An 18,287-nucleotide genomic window follows, 5' to 3' on the forward strand; every position below is an offset into this window, starting at 1 on the left:
ATTCATGTCATAAAACTGAAAAGGGGGAATGGGAAATGATTTACCCTGTAATGGTTGGGGAGTAGAAATGTAAACCACTATTAGCAGTATTCTTGTTATTCTTGTTTTTGTTTGTTTAATGGCTGCTTGCAAAACACAATAAATCGAACTGAACTGAACACTGATATATCACCAGGTAAACATTGCAATATACAGTGGTGCCCCGCAAGACGGAAAACCCGCTAGACGAAAGGGTTTTCCGTTTTGGAGGTGCTTCGCAGGACGAATTTGCTATGGGCTTGCTTCGCAAGACGAAAATGTCTTGCGATTCCTGGGGGTTTTTTTCCGCTCCCTACCCCCTTTTTCTAAGGCACTAAGCTGCTAATAGCCTTTTAGCAGCTAATCCGCTAATCCCTTAAGCCTTTAATAGCCGCTAATAGCCGCTAAACCGCTAATAGCGCTAATCCGCTAATGGGCTTGCTTCGCAAGACGAAAAAACCGCTAGACGAAGAGACTCGCGGAACGGATTCTTTTCGTCTTGCGAGGCACCACTGTACTGATATATCACAAGGTCTGAAATATAAGGAGGAAGGAAAAAATAAGGTGGGAAGGGAGAAGCAGAAAAAAAGTGTCTATTCCTGCATGTGGACTTCAAACCAGTTAGGGACGGAACATTGCCCAGCCCTAGCTAAGAGCAATGTTCTCCTACAGAACCTTATTTGCATCTTCTTTTGGTATTGGTGGCAATCGCTCTTTAAATACACACACACACACTGCCCAGTTGTCCAATCACTGAATAAGAGGTGTGTATTTTAGTTTATTGCCGATTTTAGTTTTTTCAATTTTTTTTTAATTGTTCTATCTTTTTAGCTTATCTGCTTTTGAGGGTTTAAAAAAGAGAAAACAACCAATAAATTACGAAACAATACTAACTAACAATTCCTGCCTCAACATCCTCCAACATGCCCCAAAAGCACCAGGAACCATTAACCCAGCTCTTCTATTGGAAGCAGTGAAGACTGGGAACGGGTAGGAAGATTCTCTTCCATTCCTGATGTTCACAGTAAACACCTTGTTTTAACCTTGCCTTCTAGAAGACAAGTTAACCACATATCCTGCAAGGCTCCATTCCTCAGCTGACCAAGAAATTACCTCCTTTATTCCCCTTGCAGCTAATAATTTTGAAAGCCTCTATCATGCCCTTTCTTCAGTTATTTATTTTCCTAGTCTAACAAGTCCCAAATGCTTTAGCATCTCAGTGTTAAGGTGTGCCAATCCCTTGATGACTTTTCAGCTGCCATTTTCTATATGTTTTCAAGCTCCATCTCCTTTGAGATGGTGCTGTTAGAACTTTTGCACAATATTTTCAATGTAGCTGCACCCAAGGATTTGGGATAGCACTAATAAGCTTACAGTTTTGTTCATATTTTTCCTACTAATTCCTTAACACTAGATTTGCCCTTTTCACGGCCAACAGTACATTGAGACAAACTTTTCCGTTTGCTCTCCACAAAACTCAAGTTTCCTTTTCTGAGTAACTACTTCAAAATCAGAACCCCACCAGCATTTACTGTATGGGCCCGAATATAAGCTGCACCTGCAAATAAGGCGCACCTTTAAAATTCGGCGGATTGGGGGAGGCTTGGGAGTCGCGGATGGGATGGGTGTCGTTGCCCCACACTCCCGGGCTGCTGGGGGGGGGGAGGAGCCATGTTGCTTTGCCAGCCCCCCCCCCATTGCCCCACACTGCTTCCGGGAGGAGGCGGGGAGCTGCGCCGCTTTGCCAGCGGCGTAAGGTCGCAAATATAAGCCGCAGTTGACTTTTCACAATTGGATTTTTTTGGGGGGGGGGGAGTGTGGCTTATATTCAGGCAATTATGGTAAATATGATTTTTGGTTTTGCATGTGCTCACACCAGTTCTGCAATTTCATTGCCTACTTGCCCAAGTTCTGGAGCTCTTCAATCTGTAGTTTCACTATATTGAATAGTCTGTAGTAGTCAAGTTGGCAAATTACATCAGGGTTCACCTTACTCCTGGTTATTTATAAGTAGATTACACACCACTGCTCCAAATAAATTATTTCTTATTCTTTTTCCCTAGTGGGAGAGATCCATTGTTTTATTTCCCCTAATTCAGAAGAAAGTATGCATATTTATTTCTAGCTTTTATTTCCTATTTCCAGTTGGTATCTGCATTGCATCTGAATTGGTTTTATATATGCATTATTGTTGTTTTAAATATATAAATAAAATACATAAAACAGTTTTTAAGATTGGGTTTTAATATATGCAGGTTTTAAAAACCATTGCTTTAAAAAAAATTTTAAATGATGCAAGCAGACTTGAGAGCTTACTGGACTGAAAGGTGACATGCAACTGTTTAAAAATAAATAGTGTATTTTAAAGCACCTGCGGACCTACACTCCTGTGAAACTTCCACATATAAGAGCCAATTAGCAAATATTCACTATGGGGCAGACATAAGGACAGAGAAGGAACATGTTTCTCCATTCAAGTAAATAGGAGAGGGAATACACAACTTGCATGGAACCCCAAGTACAGGACTGAATTAAATCTTCTCCCAAAGACATGTTAAGACTTTCTCAACTGGATCCTTTTATCATTTAGCAACAAACATGGCCAAATGGAATGGAAGCAAGCGAACTGGCTTGAGCCAGTGGCGCAGCTTAATCAATGTAATGCTTTAATGGCAAAGACCTGACAGCTCAATCTTAGCGAGACAACGTTCTGCCTCTTACTGCCAGCCTGAGAACAAAACTATGTGAAGCAGACAGCACTCTCAAGAGTGTACCACACAAGCTAGCGACAACTGACTACAATGGGACCCAAACAACTGATAAAGGAAGATACAATTTTCTGAGATGGCTGTGTCTTGGTATGTTCATGTGCTTGCCACATACAGCACAACACACAATGGCAATTTTTAAAACTTCAGTCCCCTAGACAGTGGCCTAGGAAAGTTAATATTCATGAAGTGGTACCTTGGTGGTCAAACTTAATCCATTCCGGAAGTCCGTTCCAAAACCAAGGCACACCTTTCCCATAGAAAGTAATGCAAAATGGATGAATCCGTTCCAGATTTTTAAAAACAACCCCTAAAACAGCAGTTTAACGTGAATTTTACTATCTAACAGGACCACTGATCCATAAAATGAAACCAATAAACAATGTACTGCAGTCACACAATCAATCAATCAATCCATCAATCTATCTGTTATGTACTGAAGTTCTCACTCTGGGCCAGCAGGGGGATACTGTAGATAGTTATGCAAATGAAGGATCGAAAAGTGACGTTCAGTGATTGGATAGTTTTGTATGCAAATGAAGGATCGAAAAGCGACGTTCAATGATTGGATAGTTTTAGAAAATGGCAACAGTTATATTGTTCTGGAGCTCTATATAAGCAGGCTGACTGAGCTCCTCAGCTTAGTTCTGTTCTGACATCTGAATAAAGAAGAGCTGTTTGAAGAATCACTGTGTCGTCTGCTATGTTCGCCCACAACCTAACACAATCAATCAGTAGCTGAACTGGGTTCTACACAGTTACAAAAACACAAAATAAATAGCAAAAACAGACAGACCTCAGTGTAACACTGAAAACGGAAGTGTGGCACTCAAATCAGAAGTGTAACACTCAAAACGGAGCACATTCGGCTTTCAAAAAAGGTTCGCAAACTGAACACTTCTGGGCTTGCAGTGTTTGGGTTCCAAGTTGTTTGAGTACCAAGGCGTTGAGAACCAAGGTACCACTGTACCTAGGAAGACTGATGCACTTAAGGTTCAGAAGCAACACCAAAGAACTCAGCAAGGAGTCAGAGACTGAACTGCACACGATTTTGTGAGTGCTATCTGCAAAATAAGCTTGAAGAGGAACACAAGGAATGGTCAAATACAGAGTCTCTGGCGGAAGGAGAAAGAGGGCCGCCCTAGGTGGTCTCAATCCAGCACAGCTCACTCCAGAATGGCACCGCCAAAGGAGAAGAATTAAGCAAATCTTCCTGTACTGTAATTCTGTTGCTCTGTCCAAGAACTGCCACTCCCAAGCTGGCAATAGCCCAAGCATCATCACTTGTGACTCAGCTGTTCTATTAAGCACTGGAGAGACCCTCTCTATGGAATAATCTGGTGGAACTTTTTCTTTTCTATACCAGATCAATCAGCACAGAGAAGGACTAGCCTCCCTCTTTCTAGGAGTAAATCGACTCCACGGATTCAGAGGCCAGGCAGAATCCTGGCTCTCTATTCTCTCAAAGACGACAACATATGAGTGGAAAGTCTCACAGCTGTTAACACTTGTGTTCCCACGCCTCTCATAAGAGCATCTAGCAAAAATATGCAAGAATACTTCTGAGCGAGGAAATAATATAAAAAGGGAGGGGTAGTTCCATGGGACCCATTGTAAAAGCAGCCAGGGCTGTATAAACATTGCAGAGGTAAAATCACAACAAAGGTAATTATTTCTCTCAATTTGGATAGAAGCTGTTTTGGGAGGAAACGCACCAAAATGCAGGATTCCATAGGAAACGATGAGATAGATAGATACAGAACAGATATGGATTGTGACTAATGTCAAAGCAGAAGCAGGAGCACACTGGTCGCAGAGGAAACAGGAATGTGTACACAGCCCAATATAAAAAAAGACTACCCAAGCCTTACATAGGTGGGGTGGGAAGCTTAGGAAATGCAGACATGGGAAAATATTTTACACCAACACCCTCATCCTCTGTAGAAAGGTCTCTGCAGAAATAAGTCCCACAGACTTCAAATGGGGCTTACTCCAGAGCTTACTCCAAGGATGACGTGCAAATTTGTGAAGCATTCCATTTTAGTTGCTTGGGAACGTTGGGGCCTTCTTGGTGGTGGCACCCCAATTAAGGGACTCCCTCCTTGCAAAGAGATCTGGCGGTTATCTGCATGCATTTTGGACGCCAGCTGACAGCAGTTCTGCGTGCAGCTGGATGCTAAACATTAATGCTGAGCCTTTGCTGTTTTAGTACTACAGAAAGCCTCTTGGTAGTTTAAAAGGGTTGATTATGTATTGCTGGCTGTGTTTGTTGTTTCGCTTCAAGTTCTGCGCCCAGCTCTGGGATTGCCTGTGGCAATGAAGAACAGCCAACAAAATAATTTTAAACAAATGTCTACACGGAGCTCCCTTGTCACAGGGAACAATGTGCTGTATTGAACAAATCCAATGCCCTTTTAAAAGTGTTGTGGGAGAGGGATTATTGGTTTGTTGTTCTTATTTTTACTATGCATTTGGGTTGTTGTTTTTTTGTACACATCTGTACAAATCCAGCCACATGTGGGGATGAAACCGAATGGGAAGTCAGAGAGAAGAGCTCATAGTTCATACAGCATGAGGCTATGATGGGCCTTCCAGGCTGCTGTGGGGGCTTTCCTCACCAGGTGTATTCCACAACATGGATCACAACCACAGCACACATTTGAAGCACTTGTAATAATTTTAACAGCCATGGCTTCCCCCAAAGAACATCGGGAACTGTAGTTTAAGGATGCTGGGACCTGAGGTGTCTCCTAACAACTCTCAGCACCCTTAAGCTACAGTTCCCAGGATTATTTTGGGGAGGGCAGAGCCATGACTGTTGAAGTGTCGTAGGAGTGCTTTAAATGTATGGCGCAGATCCAGCCACATTCCCGACACAAATAATAGTGCATTAGTGGTGAATTTATACTGGACTGTTTCCACATCTTACTTTATTGGTTGTTCTCTAAAACTGTCAGAGCAGCATAACAAAAGCAGTCCCAAAATTCTGCAAACATTTGTGTTATGGAAAGTTATGGGATTTCAGCATCAAGTTACACAATATGCCCCGACTAGAAGTGAAGCAGTTGTTAAAAGGTAAAGGACCCCTGACAGTTAGGTCCAGTCACAGATGACTCTGGGGTTGCGGCGCTCGTCTCGCTTTACAGGCGAGGGAGCCGATGTTTGTCCGCAGTCAGGTTTTTCAGGTCATCCGGTGCAATGGAACACCGAAACCAGAGCAGCGCACAGAAACGCTGTTTACCTTCCTGCCGGAGCAGTACCTATTTATCTGCTTCCACTTTTTGGCGTGCTTTCGAACTGCTAGGTTGGCAAGACCGAGCAACGGGAGATCACTCTGTTGTGGGGATTCGAACCGCCGACCTTCTGATTGGCAAGGCCAAGAGGCTCAGTGGTTTAGACCACAGAGCCACCCGGGTCCCTTCGAAGCAATTGCTACCACCCCAGAAACTTTTCCAGATACAAACGGTACTGAAAACAAGATCACATTATGACAACCTCAGTATCATCATGAGCACAAATAATCACGACTGGGGAGTAAACAGGGATCATCTGAAGGGGCTCTGAATGTTTTTATCCTCTCCTTCATTACACATGACTACTACTAACAGTACTATCATTACAACATTCCACATGGAGTGTTAAAGAGACAGGACTAACTGTACTGGCAACCCTAGAGAAGTTCACTGTACACAGCCGTTCGCGCTCCACACCAACATTTCATATCTTAGGCCAGGAAATCCCTATTTAGCACCAAATTAGTAAATTCAAAAGCAGCTTGGACAACACACTCCAAAGTTTCAAACACATGTACAACCTAAACTTTCTATTGTAAGCAGCATTACTGATATGGGGGAAAAGGGCACATCTCTGTACTGAGCCACAATAAATCCATCCTGTGAAGAATTTGCTGCCTACTGCTGAAAAAACAAAGCAAATTCCGCAAATGCTAATTGCACGCTGCTAATATATCTTGCAAATTAAGACCAGGAGCTTGCTTTTTGACTGAATTATGCTCTGCCTGGAAATCAGATCTTGAATGAATTGCACATTAGCAGGTTTAATTACGAGGGTAAGCATACCATTCTTCCATATCACAGAAGCCAAATAGCATTCAAGGATACAGGCAGCAGATTTTTTTTTTTGGGGGGGGGGGGGGAATCTTCATGACCTGATGCTACGTACCAACAGCATGAAGTTGTTGTTGTTTTTTGAAAAAAGGACTTGAGGTTTGAGGTACAAGAAAGCAAGTTAGATAAGGTTGAAAGCAGGCTCAACGTTAAGGTAAAGGTAAAGGTACCCCTGCCCGTACGGGCCAGTCTTGACAGACTCTAGGGTTGTGCGCCCATCTCACTCAAGAGGCCGGGGGCCAGCGCTGTCCAGAGACACTTCCGGGTCACGTGGCCAGCGTGACATCGCTGCTCTGGCAAGCCAGAGCCGCACACAGAAACGCTGTTTACCTTCCCGCTAGTAAGCGGTCCCTATTTATCTACTTGCACCCGAGAGTGCTTTCGAACTGCTAGGTTAGCAGGCGCTGGGACCGAACAACGGGAGCGCACCCCGCCGTGGGGATTCGAACCACCGACCTTTCGATCGGCAAGCCCTAAGCACTGAGGCTTTAACCCACAGCGCCACCCGCGTCCCATGGCTCAACGTTACCATAAAGCTATTCTTCAATCCAGCCTTAGGGTTCAAGTTCCCATTGGACAAAAGTAATTAAGGCATTGGTTGTACTTGTAGGAAGTGGCAGAATGGTAGGGTGGGTTGTATCACTTAAAAAAAATCCTGATAATAAAAAGAAAGCACAGAAAACAACAAGCGTTTCCCTGCTATATTAAACTTTCTTTTTGCCATGAGTTAACATGGAGGTGCATTCAAAACTAGACTCCCCAGAAGTGGAACAGTCCATTCAGCTACATATCTAGCAATAGTTTAGTTTGGCCATGACAAAACGATGCCCTATATTCTGCTTCAGTGCTGAAATACCAGAAAATAAGCAAAACATGACAAGCCTTTAGAGATAATGGATATACCCTGACTTGGGGTCAAGAACTATTCCTACCAGTTACATATTGCTTATAATTCCAATTTCTGATACAGCAACAGAGAAAGCAAACATCATATTCCAATCTAGCCTGCAAAAGGGAGCAGATGTTGTCAAGACACAGCTAGACTGTGGTACCATTGACAATGCCTTATATGACCCCGTTTATATTTAGAGAAGAGAAAACCTGGGAGTGGGGAACAGGAAAAAATGGTGGCGCTCCCCCCCTTACAAATTGGCAAATTTTAATATTACTAATATGAAATATTGTATTTTAGACTGATGAACAAAACGTTAAAGACAATATGTTCATGTATTTACTACCCCAGAATGGTTTCTAAAACTGAAAGACTATGTACGGTATCAGCTCATTACAATTCCTGTACACTGCAAACCAGGAAGTCTTGCATTGTACACTGAGAGCAGAATTCTCTCTCTCTCTTTTTTTTTTGATACACCGAAAGACAAAAGAGAAAAATAAAAATGAAAATAGAGATAAACACAGTATTAATTACAAGATTATAAAGCAAAAAATGGTCTTTGGACTGTAGAACTGACCTCCCGTCTATTCCCTGTTTCAATTAGGTTACTTGTTGCCAGTACACACTTTTATCATAGATTGATTAATTCTTAATTTATCTTAGATCTCATATCTTTCTTAAAGCTACTACTGAAATTATTCAAATGCTGCAACAGAGTTTAAACTGCTGTAATTATTTTGCAAATAAACTTTTGAAGACCTCCCATTTTGAAACAAATTCCTGTTTTGGTTTGTTCTTTATTTTTTCTGATAGGCTAAAAGGAGAGAGGGAGCGCACAGAATTCTCAAATACAAGAGCAAGATGCACTTTGGCCTCTTGGAGGGCACTGTCGTTGTCACAAGAGAAGGATTTGATGCCTTCTTTGCTGTGGCCTCCCTTTTGCTGGCATAGTTAAGTAGACCTGTTTCTTTATTGACTGGGCCTCAAAGGACTCGGGAGCGGAAAAAGTACAGAGAAACATAATACCACCCAAATTCATGCTGCTGCAAATTGTTTGGATCCATGTCAAAGGCAGAAATACAAGTGATGATAGCACACTCCTCCTGCAACATGGTGGCCAAGGTCTTTGCACAACACAACCTCCAACTCCTCTTGCTTCTTACTTATTTCAGATTCCTCCGTCTTCTACAGTGCGTGGGGGGCGGGAATAATAATAGCAGTAGTAGTAGTAATAATAATAGTAATAGTAATAATAATAATAATAATAATAGAAGATTTATTTATACCTCACTCTTTTTATTTTTTAGATTGAAGTATAGATAAATTTTAAGATTTCGATGGGAAGATAAGGTTAAAATGGATTAAGATAATTAAACGATAGTAAGCAGTGAAAGATGGAAAGAATTTGCTGACTTAATTATTAACTGGAATACAAAAAAGGGAGGTGGGAGGAGGTCGAGGAAATAAGTCATTGAAGGATAGAGTTGTGAAAAATGGAAGTGTTTTTAAATGCTTTTGTTTTTTCTCTAGTGGGGTGGAGGTGTTGTTTTATTTTTTGCTTTTTTGATGTATTTTTTAATTTTTCTTTTTTCTTCTCTCTTTTACTGTGTTTTTTCTTTTTTCTTTTCCTTCTGTAATTATTAAACTTTTAATAAATATCATTAAAAAAAAAATACAATACAACATAAAATGCAGCATCAATATCAATAAAATTCAAAAATTCAGGGGTCGTTTTTTTTTGGGGGGGGACAACCCAGTCAGTAGACATCGAACTATCACCAAGGCTAACTGGCCAAGTTGGTCCTACTAGGGCCAGCAAGGAGACCAGGGAAGAATTTAAATGTGTGGTCCCAGAAAGGGTTTTTTCATAGAAGAGGAAAGGGAAAAGAGAATAGGGAATAGAGGACCAGGCTAATTCGAATTGAAGGCCAGGCAGAATAGCTCTGTCTTACAGGCGCTGTGGAAGGAGATCAAGTCCTGCAGAGCCCTAGTCTCAGGGGACAGAGCATTCCACAAGGTCGGAGCTTTCACTGAAAAAGCCCTGGCCCTGGTGGAGGATAGTCTGGCTTCCTTACAGCCTGGGACCTTTAAGCTATTATTCATGGATCTTAGGGTCCTCTGCAGGACATGCCAGGAGAAGAAGTCCCATAAGTATGAGGGTCCTAGGCCGCATAAGAAGGTCTATGTTTGGAACTGCACTATTTGTTTTACTGTACCACTGATTGTTTCTGCTTTTATTGATTTTTCCCTGCTTCTCATAAACTGGCAAAACCAAAGAGATGCTGGGTTTATTATAGTTCAGCAACTTGTAGTTTCTGGATAAGGTGCAAGGATAATATGCTCACCTACAGCATATTACAGTAATCTAGTCACAAGGTTATCCTTACTTCCCTGTCCAGGAACAGTTGTAGTTGGTGCGCCAAGCGAAGCTGCTAATGTCACCAGGGCTTCTAGTGACAGCAATGGATTTGGGTCTGAGCCCACCAAACTGTCACCCAGGGCAGGTAAACAACCCAATTCCGAGACCTAGAAACCACCCATAAATAAAAATCATTTTAAAATGGTATGTGCTGCAGCAATCTAAAGGAGGTACCTCGCATTTCTAGTGATGCTGTTATGCTAAAGCATTGCAAGGCTGGAGTACTTCTTTCAACAAGATTCCCATTCACAACGGCACTGAGAAATTGTATTCCTTGTTATAGGCAGACCATTTGCTATTTCTGGGTTTGAACCTCTTTCTCCCATTGTTGCTCCAACTGAAATTGTGCGTTTCTGTGACCTTTACACACGATGTGGCTGCAGACATTGCATTACCATGATGCAGGATGCAGGGAAATTGGAGAAGTTGTGGACGACTGTTGCCATACCAATAAGGTATCCTTGAGCTCAGAAATGAACGGCAAGTAGAATACAAGTTGCCAAATTAGGAAATATTCTTAGTATACTAGAGTAAGAGGGGATGGTGTCAGCATCCCTCTCCCAAAACTGGCCGGCTGGATCTTCTGTATACCCAGCTACCCATTCCTATTCTGGCAGAATTTGTCTAATGCCGATGTCACATCCATGCTATACATTTAAAGCACTCATATACCGTATTTTTTGCTCTATAAGACTCACTTTTCCCCTCCTAAAAAGTAAGGGGGAATGTGTGTGTGTCTTATGGAGCAGATGCAGGCTGCGCAGCTATCCCAGAAGCCAGAACAGCAAGAGGGATCGCAGCTTTCACTGCGCAGCGATCCCTCTTGCTGTTCTGACTTCTGAGATTCAGAATATTTTTCTTCTTGTTTTTCTCCTCCAAAAACTAGGTGCGTCTTATGGTCTGGTGCGTCTTATAGAGAGAAAAATACGGTACCTCTGGTACAGTCATGGCTTCCCCCAAAGAATCCTGGGAACTGCCCAGAGCTGTTACGAGACCCTACAGTGCCCAGGTTTCTTTGGGGGGGGGGGGAGAACCATGACTGGTATGATACTACATTGAAAGTATGGTGTGCATCTTACCTGAGCCATTTATCCCCCTAGGTCTGTATTATCTACTTGGCAATGGCCTGGTAAAGTTATAGACAGGACTTCTTTCCCAACGCTAACTGGGCATACCAGGGATTGAACCTAGGAAACTTCTACATGCAATGCATGTGCTCTACACCAGTGAGCTACGGCTCCCGACAGCGGCCAGGGCGGTTAACTCAACTGTTGACTCAGCAACTTGCCTCCCTTTCCTACTGTGTTCTGGCTAGCCCTTACCAGCATTGCTGCCTTTCTTCCTTGCTATATGGTCTTAACTGCAATGCAAATGGTCTACAACCTCTTGCGCTCTCAGACCACTTCAGTCAAACTCTGGAGGGTTGGCTGGGCAAGTTGCTATCAAACTTTCAACCAGTGGACAAGTCCTAGTGCTCCCTGCCCTAGCTCCCAAGAGGTGGTAGTACTGACACTCTACAGCCATGGCCTCTCCACCACAACCAAGATGCCACAACTACATTAACTGCTTAAACCAGTGTTTCCCAAACTTGGGTCTCCAGCTGTTTTTGGACTACAACTCCCATCAGCCCTAGCTAGCAAGACCGGTGGTCAGGGATGATGGGAACTGCAGTCCAAAAACAGTTAGAGACCAAAGTTTGGAAAACATTGATTTAAACAATTGGCTTCCAGCACAGTTCAGTACAGTTCCATGACGTGGGTGGCGCTGTGGTCTAAACCACAGAGCCTAGGGCTTGCCGATCAGAAGGTTGGTGGTTCGAATCCCTGCGATGGGGTGAGCTCCTGTTGTTCGGTCCCTGCTCCTAGCAGTTCGAAAGCACGCCAAAGTGCAAGTAGATAAATAGGTACCGCTCCGGCGGGAAGGTAAATAGCGTTTCCGTGCGCTGCTCTGGTTTCGCCAAAAGTGGCTTAGTCATGCTGGCCACATGACCTGGAAAAACTGTCTGCGGACAAATGTTGGCTCCCTCATACTGTAAAGCGAGATGAGCACCACAACTCCAGAGTCGTCTGCGACTAGACTTAACAGTCAGGGGTCCCTTTACTATGTGCCATTCCCTGCAACTAAATATACCAGAGAAAGGTGGTCACTGAGCCCAGCTGACAAATCTGCAACAGAGGAATCACTTTCCTTACCTGGTGAAATAGAAGGCTGTGGACTATATACTTCAATGAAAGCCGCACCGCTGTAAGCAATGCATAATAAAGCTACAGATCACACAGCCTTTACCACTCTGGATGGTGAGAGCAAGTCACAGAGGAGCGGCATGCCGATTTAAAGGAATCACAGCAGTAAGTACATGCTTGGATTCAGACCTCATCAGTAGTCAAACACTGGCACTTCAAGAGTGCAGATCAGCAATAGTATTTTTAGCATGATTGCGAACTTTTTGCACTTTCAGCCAGCTCCCTGTAGATTTGTACAGCTGAGTCATTATAGAAGCTTCTAAACTGCTCAGAACCAACAGCATAGCCTGGTACTTGGCAGGGCTTGTCCCTCCCAACCTACAGGCTGGGGCCTTGAGACAAATCTGGGCAATGCTGCAGTCCTGGTGTCCAGCACTTCGCCAAGATGCCAGCTGCTGCACCAAGACATGGCAAAGGAAATCTGACTCTCGACAAAGCATCCAGTATTCGCTTATTAAAGCAGTCAACTCAAGGAGATTTCTTCCTTTGCTGAATGATGCACTTGGGAAGGCCATCTTACATTGCTTCTTGCTTTTTAAAAACCTGTCTGGAACCCTGGAGACCCAATGCCAGCCCATGCAGAAAATACTAAACTGCGTGGACCAGTATAAAGTCGCTTCCTATGTTGTTCCTATGTTTCACAGTTTTTAATTTTGAACTGTTTCACCAAAATAGGTTTTTCCATACGTAGGCAAAATCAGCTCCCTTCTGCTGTTCCTCTGGCTCTGCGGAGTCATTGTAAAGCAGAAGAAACAGTAAGGGGCAAGGGAGGCTAGAACAGTGAACATGCAATGGCAGAAGTTGCTGTTCAGCCACTTCCAACACTTTTTTTTTTTGCTGAAGGTGGTGGTGGGGAGGCCACCCAGCTCAAGCACAATTCTGTGCTTGGATTGAGAATCAAAGTGGTATGTGATTCAGAGCTGACTTAAGACCACGAGACGACAACACACCCATAGTTCAGTTTTTGCAGAGGAGTTAATGTAGCTGCATGCACCAAAAGGCACACAATACTGCCAACTTGGGCCTGCTGTCAACCTTTCCACCAGAGTACCTGTCCCCTTTTGCTGAAAGATTCTCAAAATATCCAATGCCCTTCTTTATCCGCTAATGCTCCATTTCACAGAACCACAGAATTGTAGAGTTGGAAGGCACAATGAGGATCATCTAGTCCAACCCCCTGCAATTGCAGGAATCTTTCACCCAACATGGGACTCGAACCCACAACACTGAGATTAAGAGTCTCATGCTTTACCGACTCTATGTAGATTTCAATTCCCCCCCTTTTTATTATGGACTGTTTATGTAATTATTGCTTATCGTAGGATGAAATGTGGGGCTAACTGTTTTTTTAGAAAAGTAAGTGCTTATACACACACAGAACACCCAGAATGTTATACAATCCCTGCCCTCTAGGTGGGTTAATAGATGTGTGGGTGTTGCCACTCGTCCTATTTCTAATATGACTTTTCTCACATTGGGAATGGTCTGAAAATATCTTGCTATGCATATTGTTTGTTGAACCTTAGCTACAAATTCAAGCCCTATATTGACACTGGTTAACTTAATGGATTTATTTAACAGGTTATATACATAGCTTGTTGGTAGCACTCCTAACAGACCTATGCAGAACATCTTCTGGCCTTAGGGATGGGAGTAGAGAAGGAGTCACAAAGCTGGGCTGTACACTTCAGGGAACAATGCACAGTTAATTTACTGTGTCCACATGTACAACACATGATGCCCAGACTGAAATGGTGCTTGGGCCCATATGCAATGCTCTTTCGGCCCTATGTCTCATAAATATGCTCCCAATGCCAATGGGATCGTTCTGCATTGCAAGAATGCCTCTAAATTGCACGCTCATAGTCAATGGAAACTGTTATCTAGGTTGGTGAAATCTTAACTTTTGTGGTCAGGGCAAACTGTGGGAATCAGAGCAGACTTCTGCCATGGGCAGAATTTGAGCAAGTTTTGCATTACTGTAAAGAGACTCAAGCGTGATTTGCTTTGCTCGTCGGGGCTCCCATCCGAGGGAAGTTATTTTTGCAGCAGTATCTTACAGCTGGTTGCAGTGCAGTTAAGAAGTACTGTAGTCATATATTGCTGCAATACAATGGAGTCTAGTGCAGCAGGTCTACAGTACAGAAATAAGTTACGGAGCACGCTTTGTTCAGGTAGTTGCCTAGGCATGTCTGGTTAATAATGGGCCTCTTTGAGGCCTTCATGATCACATGCACACTGTCTGGAAATCCTTACTGATACATAACCCCTTCGCACATTGCCTCCCTGACTTGTATTATATGCACTTTTAATGGGACATTGGGTACATCCAGCAGACCAGATCATTTCCTTAATCACCACAGTCCCCACCTCCCCTGCAGAGACTGTCAAAGTGGCACACAGTTTTTACAGATGGCTACAGTTGAGCAAATGCCAATACTGCCCCACCTTAAGATGTCTGCACCAAGCTCTTGCCCCAGCCCACTGCGGCCATTATTCTATTGCAATACAAGCAAGCCCGTTAAAAGCACAATATATGCCCAGCAGAGTTAATGGCTGCATTTACAGGGCTCTTTGGGAATCAGTTTGGTAGCGCAGATGTCCTCTGAGCAACCAACATCTTCCACTAATGCAGCCCTGCATTAGTTTCCCTACAGAAACTAGTTGTATTAATGCAACACATCTGTTGCCAAAATGAGCACAGCCCAAAATGAAAACGGTGAAGGAACTAAAGTACTTCTCTGACAGGCAACTTTTGCAATCGAGACTAATAACATAAATGGGCCTTCTGCATGTGGGTTCAAGCCCACCCGTCCCACTTCCTGGGAACACCCACCTGTTCCCCACCCACCCCCATTACATGAGCTGGAGAGGCACACAAGCCTTTCCTTAAGCCATTCTTGCTAGAAGTTGCAGAACCACTCAGAAGCTATTTAAGATGCTGATGCCAAAAGCATTTACAACAGCCTGACGGGACCAGCAAAAATACTGGCGGAACATCTTACTGATTTGTCCTGCTACCCGTCAAAGCCAGTGGTAGTTTCCAAGGCTTTAACAGGATAAAAATACGTTTTGGTTTCTTCTGCAAAAGCCAATACAACACACATTCTCAAAGAACTGTACTGAGTATCATTGTAAACTTTGAGAAGCCCAGCTGAGCAAAAGCAGAATAGTTTTCAGAGGGCAGTGACTAGACTATTTTGGGTTTCTTTTACTTAGCTTGGCTTCTCCAAAGTTTCATCTTCCTGACTCATCACAGGCTGGCAAATCACAGAAACTCTGCAGTAGGAGAGGACAACACTCTAAGAAGCAGGTGCAAATGCTTGGCTCCCCCATGAAGGAAAACTTCAAAAGGATAATGGAATGTGAGAGTTTAGTGCAATCACATCCAACCAGAGATACTATCCTAACCTGGTAGATACAGATCAGTAATCTCACAATAGGGATAGAGGCATCTCTCACAGGCCCTTGACCCAGGAAGAGGTACCACCCACTGCCTAGAGTCAAGATTTGGGCATCTGCTAATGAGCCTGAATGAAGCTCCTTTCCTTTGTTTTTACACCCCCTGCAGGGGGCAGCTTCAATTGCTGTGGTAACTTCTGGTGGGTTGAAAAGCACAGTAAAAAACAACAACATTCTAAATAAATACAATTGAACTCCTTGCCATCATCAACTACCCACGTTGCACCAGCCTAAAATATTACAACAGCCCACGATCCGAAGCCACTTTGGGGAGCACAACTTTAGTCCTCCAACCAGCTGGCTCTACAGGAGCATCACAGAAAACACTACTACTGCCCCCGCCCAATATTTACCATTGCAATCTCAATGCAGTATCAGGTTTAGAAACTTATCGCTCTCTATTAATTGGGGAGGGGGGCAGCTACAGTTTCCCTTCCCCAAAAGGTCTCACTTAGTGCCCCAATATTACGCTTGAGGGAATGGGTGCCTTAGTAAAACAATAACAACAATAATAATGTTAAGAAAGAAGCTGTCGGGAATAATCAGAACCTGCCGTTATGCCAGGAACATCTCCTGGTGACAAAGCTGCAAAAAAAGGCAACCCGGCAACTGTTGCTGTGCGTCAGCAGAGTCACTCACCAGACTGCAGGCTAGGCTGGGCTGCAGCATCTGAATCCTGAGAGCTCCATGGCCTGTCCCACCCTGGCTGGCTGAGAGACTGCAGCCCAAGGCACAGGTCAGTGGTGTCTGGGAGACCACGCGGACCTTCCTGCACAGAAGGTGGGAAGAGCATTCTGCTTGCTGCCACTCCCTTGGAGTCCTGGAAGTCTGCTCAGACAGGGGGAAGAAAGAAAGAAAAAACACACACAAATAAAAATACACTCACGCACGAGCTCGGGAGTTTAGGAGTTTTGCAGAGGGAGAAGCCCAAACCAGATCTCACGATATTCGGCAGCTATTATTTCTACAGATAGTGATGACATGGAGGGGTGGCGGGGAGGAGAGGAGCAGAGCACCAGATGGCCTGCGCCCAGACCCACGTCCACCCTCCTATCCCGCCGGCACTAGTGACTGGGCCGGCATGTGATCAGGCTCTGCTGATGCTTACCGTTCTGCCAGAGACGTCACTGGGCCATGCAATATAGCCACATCTTCGCTTACATGATAGAGGTGGAGAGCGAGCCTGCCCATGGGAGCCGAGGCAGCATGCAGGAGGGGAGAAGAGGCGAGGCCAGCGGACACAGTTAAACAGGGAGCTGTAGCTCAGCTTAGAGCGGGGAGGTGGCTGGAGGCAGCAGCCATCCCCCTCAGCTAAAGCAGAGCAGCAGAGGCAGCAGCACAGCGGCACAGAGAGAGAGTGTGTGTGAGAGAGTGAGTGAGAGAGAGATCACACTGTTGGCTTGGTGCTCTCCAGCTCCCCTGGCCCCGCCTCCCCACCCACAACCCCCAAAAAACCCTTTCGTCCTGGCATGTTTCCAGCTGCTGGCGCAAGCCCTGGAAGCAGCAAAATGCAAAGCTTCACAATTCTGCTAGCATCGTCTGTTTGCTTTAAACTTGGCTACCGTGAGTCCTCGCAGTCTCTGCATTGTTTACCGCTATGGGTAACCTTCAAATAAAAGAAAGATTCTGAGCTATGCGTTGGAAGGTGCATGCACACTTAAAGGGTAGTGGTAACAGAGCCTGACGTTTAAACAGTGCTACGGTTAAAGTCAGCACCCCCCTGCCTTAATAATAATATAAAAAAACTATTTTGGAGGGGGGGACAGCCACACCCAAAGCATAACCTGTCACTACACTGCTTTCCCATCTAAAAAAAAAATCTCTCTGAAATAAATGGCACAGGGATGTAGGAGGAAAAGGCAGTTATGTTTTGCAAGTCTCCAAATTCCAGCATAATGCAGAACAGGGTGGGAGCCAGACCAGAGAACCTTGTCTCCTTTGAAGCTCTAGTCATAAGGTGTTCCAGCAGTAACATCCTGCTCACACTGCCACCCACCTGAGATTTAACCGCTGGAACAAACACCAAAGAGCACAGCTACCTGTGCCAACCTCTGGAATTGCTAAGAAATGGCAGTTTCATTCTCAACTTAAGGCCAGACATGCTGCCTGAAACCCTAAAGGGGAGTTACAAAGCAGCCACATTTTTAGTACAGAATAAGGAGGAGGATCTTTGAGGATGCAAAATTAGCTTCTTGTTGAAATCATCTAGGGTTTTTTTTGGGGGGGGGGTGAGGGGGAGACAGTCAAGTTATCAGTAAACCAACCATCTATCATTTTTCATGGTCAAGTATTACATGAAGTCAACACCACACTTATGTAGTAGGCAGCTTGCATTTTATGCATTATCGCCTGATA

General features: G+C 44.1%; 1 protein-coding gene across 17 annotated transcripts in view; it reads right to left on the reverse strand.

Moving 5' to 3' along the window:
- The window catches only part of CPEB1 (cytoplasmic polyadenylation element binding protein 1), a 49,778-nt gene that overhangs the window by 21,426 nt on the left and 10,065 nt on the right, over nt 1-18,287 (reverse strand). For 14 of the 17 annotated variants that reach the window (XM_083412068.1, XM_083412079.1, XM_083412076.1 and 11 more), the window contains exon 3: nt 16,572-16,760. In XM_083412068.1, the coding sequence (XP_083268194.1) occupies nt 16,572-16,760 (189 nt within the window). Of the gene's footprint in view, nt 1-16,571; nt 16,761-16,875; nt 16,977-17,040; nt 17,354-18,287 lie in introns of those variants that run through there. The other 3 variants (XM_083412073.1, XM_083412072.1, XM_083412074.1) reach the window with 3 other exon arrangements.

Source organism: Podarcis tiliguerta (assembly GCF_965153285.1).
Source record: "Podarcis tiliguerta genome assembly, chromosome: 14".
Lineage (NCBI taxonomy): Eukaryota > Metazoa > Chordata > Lepidosauria > Squamata > Lacertidae > Podarcis > Podarcis tiliguerta.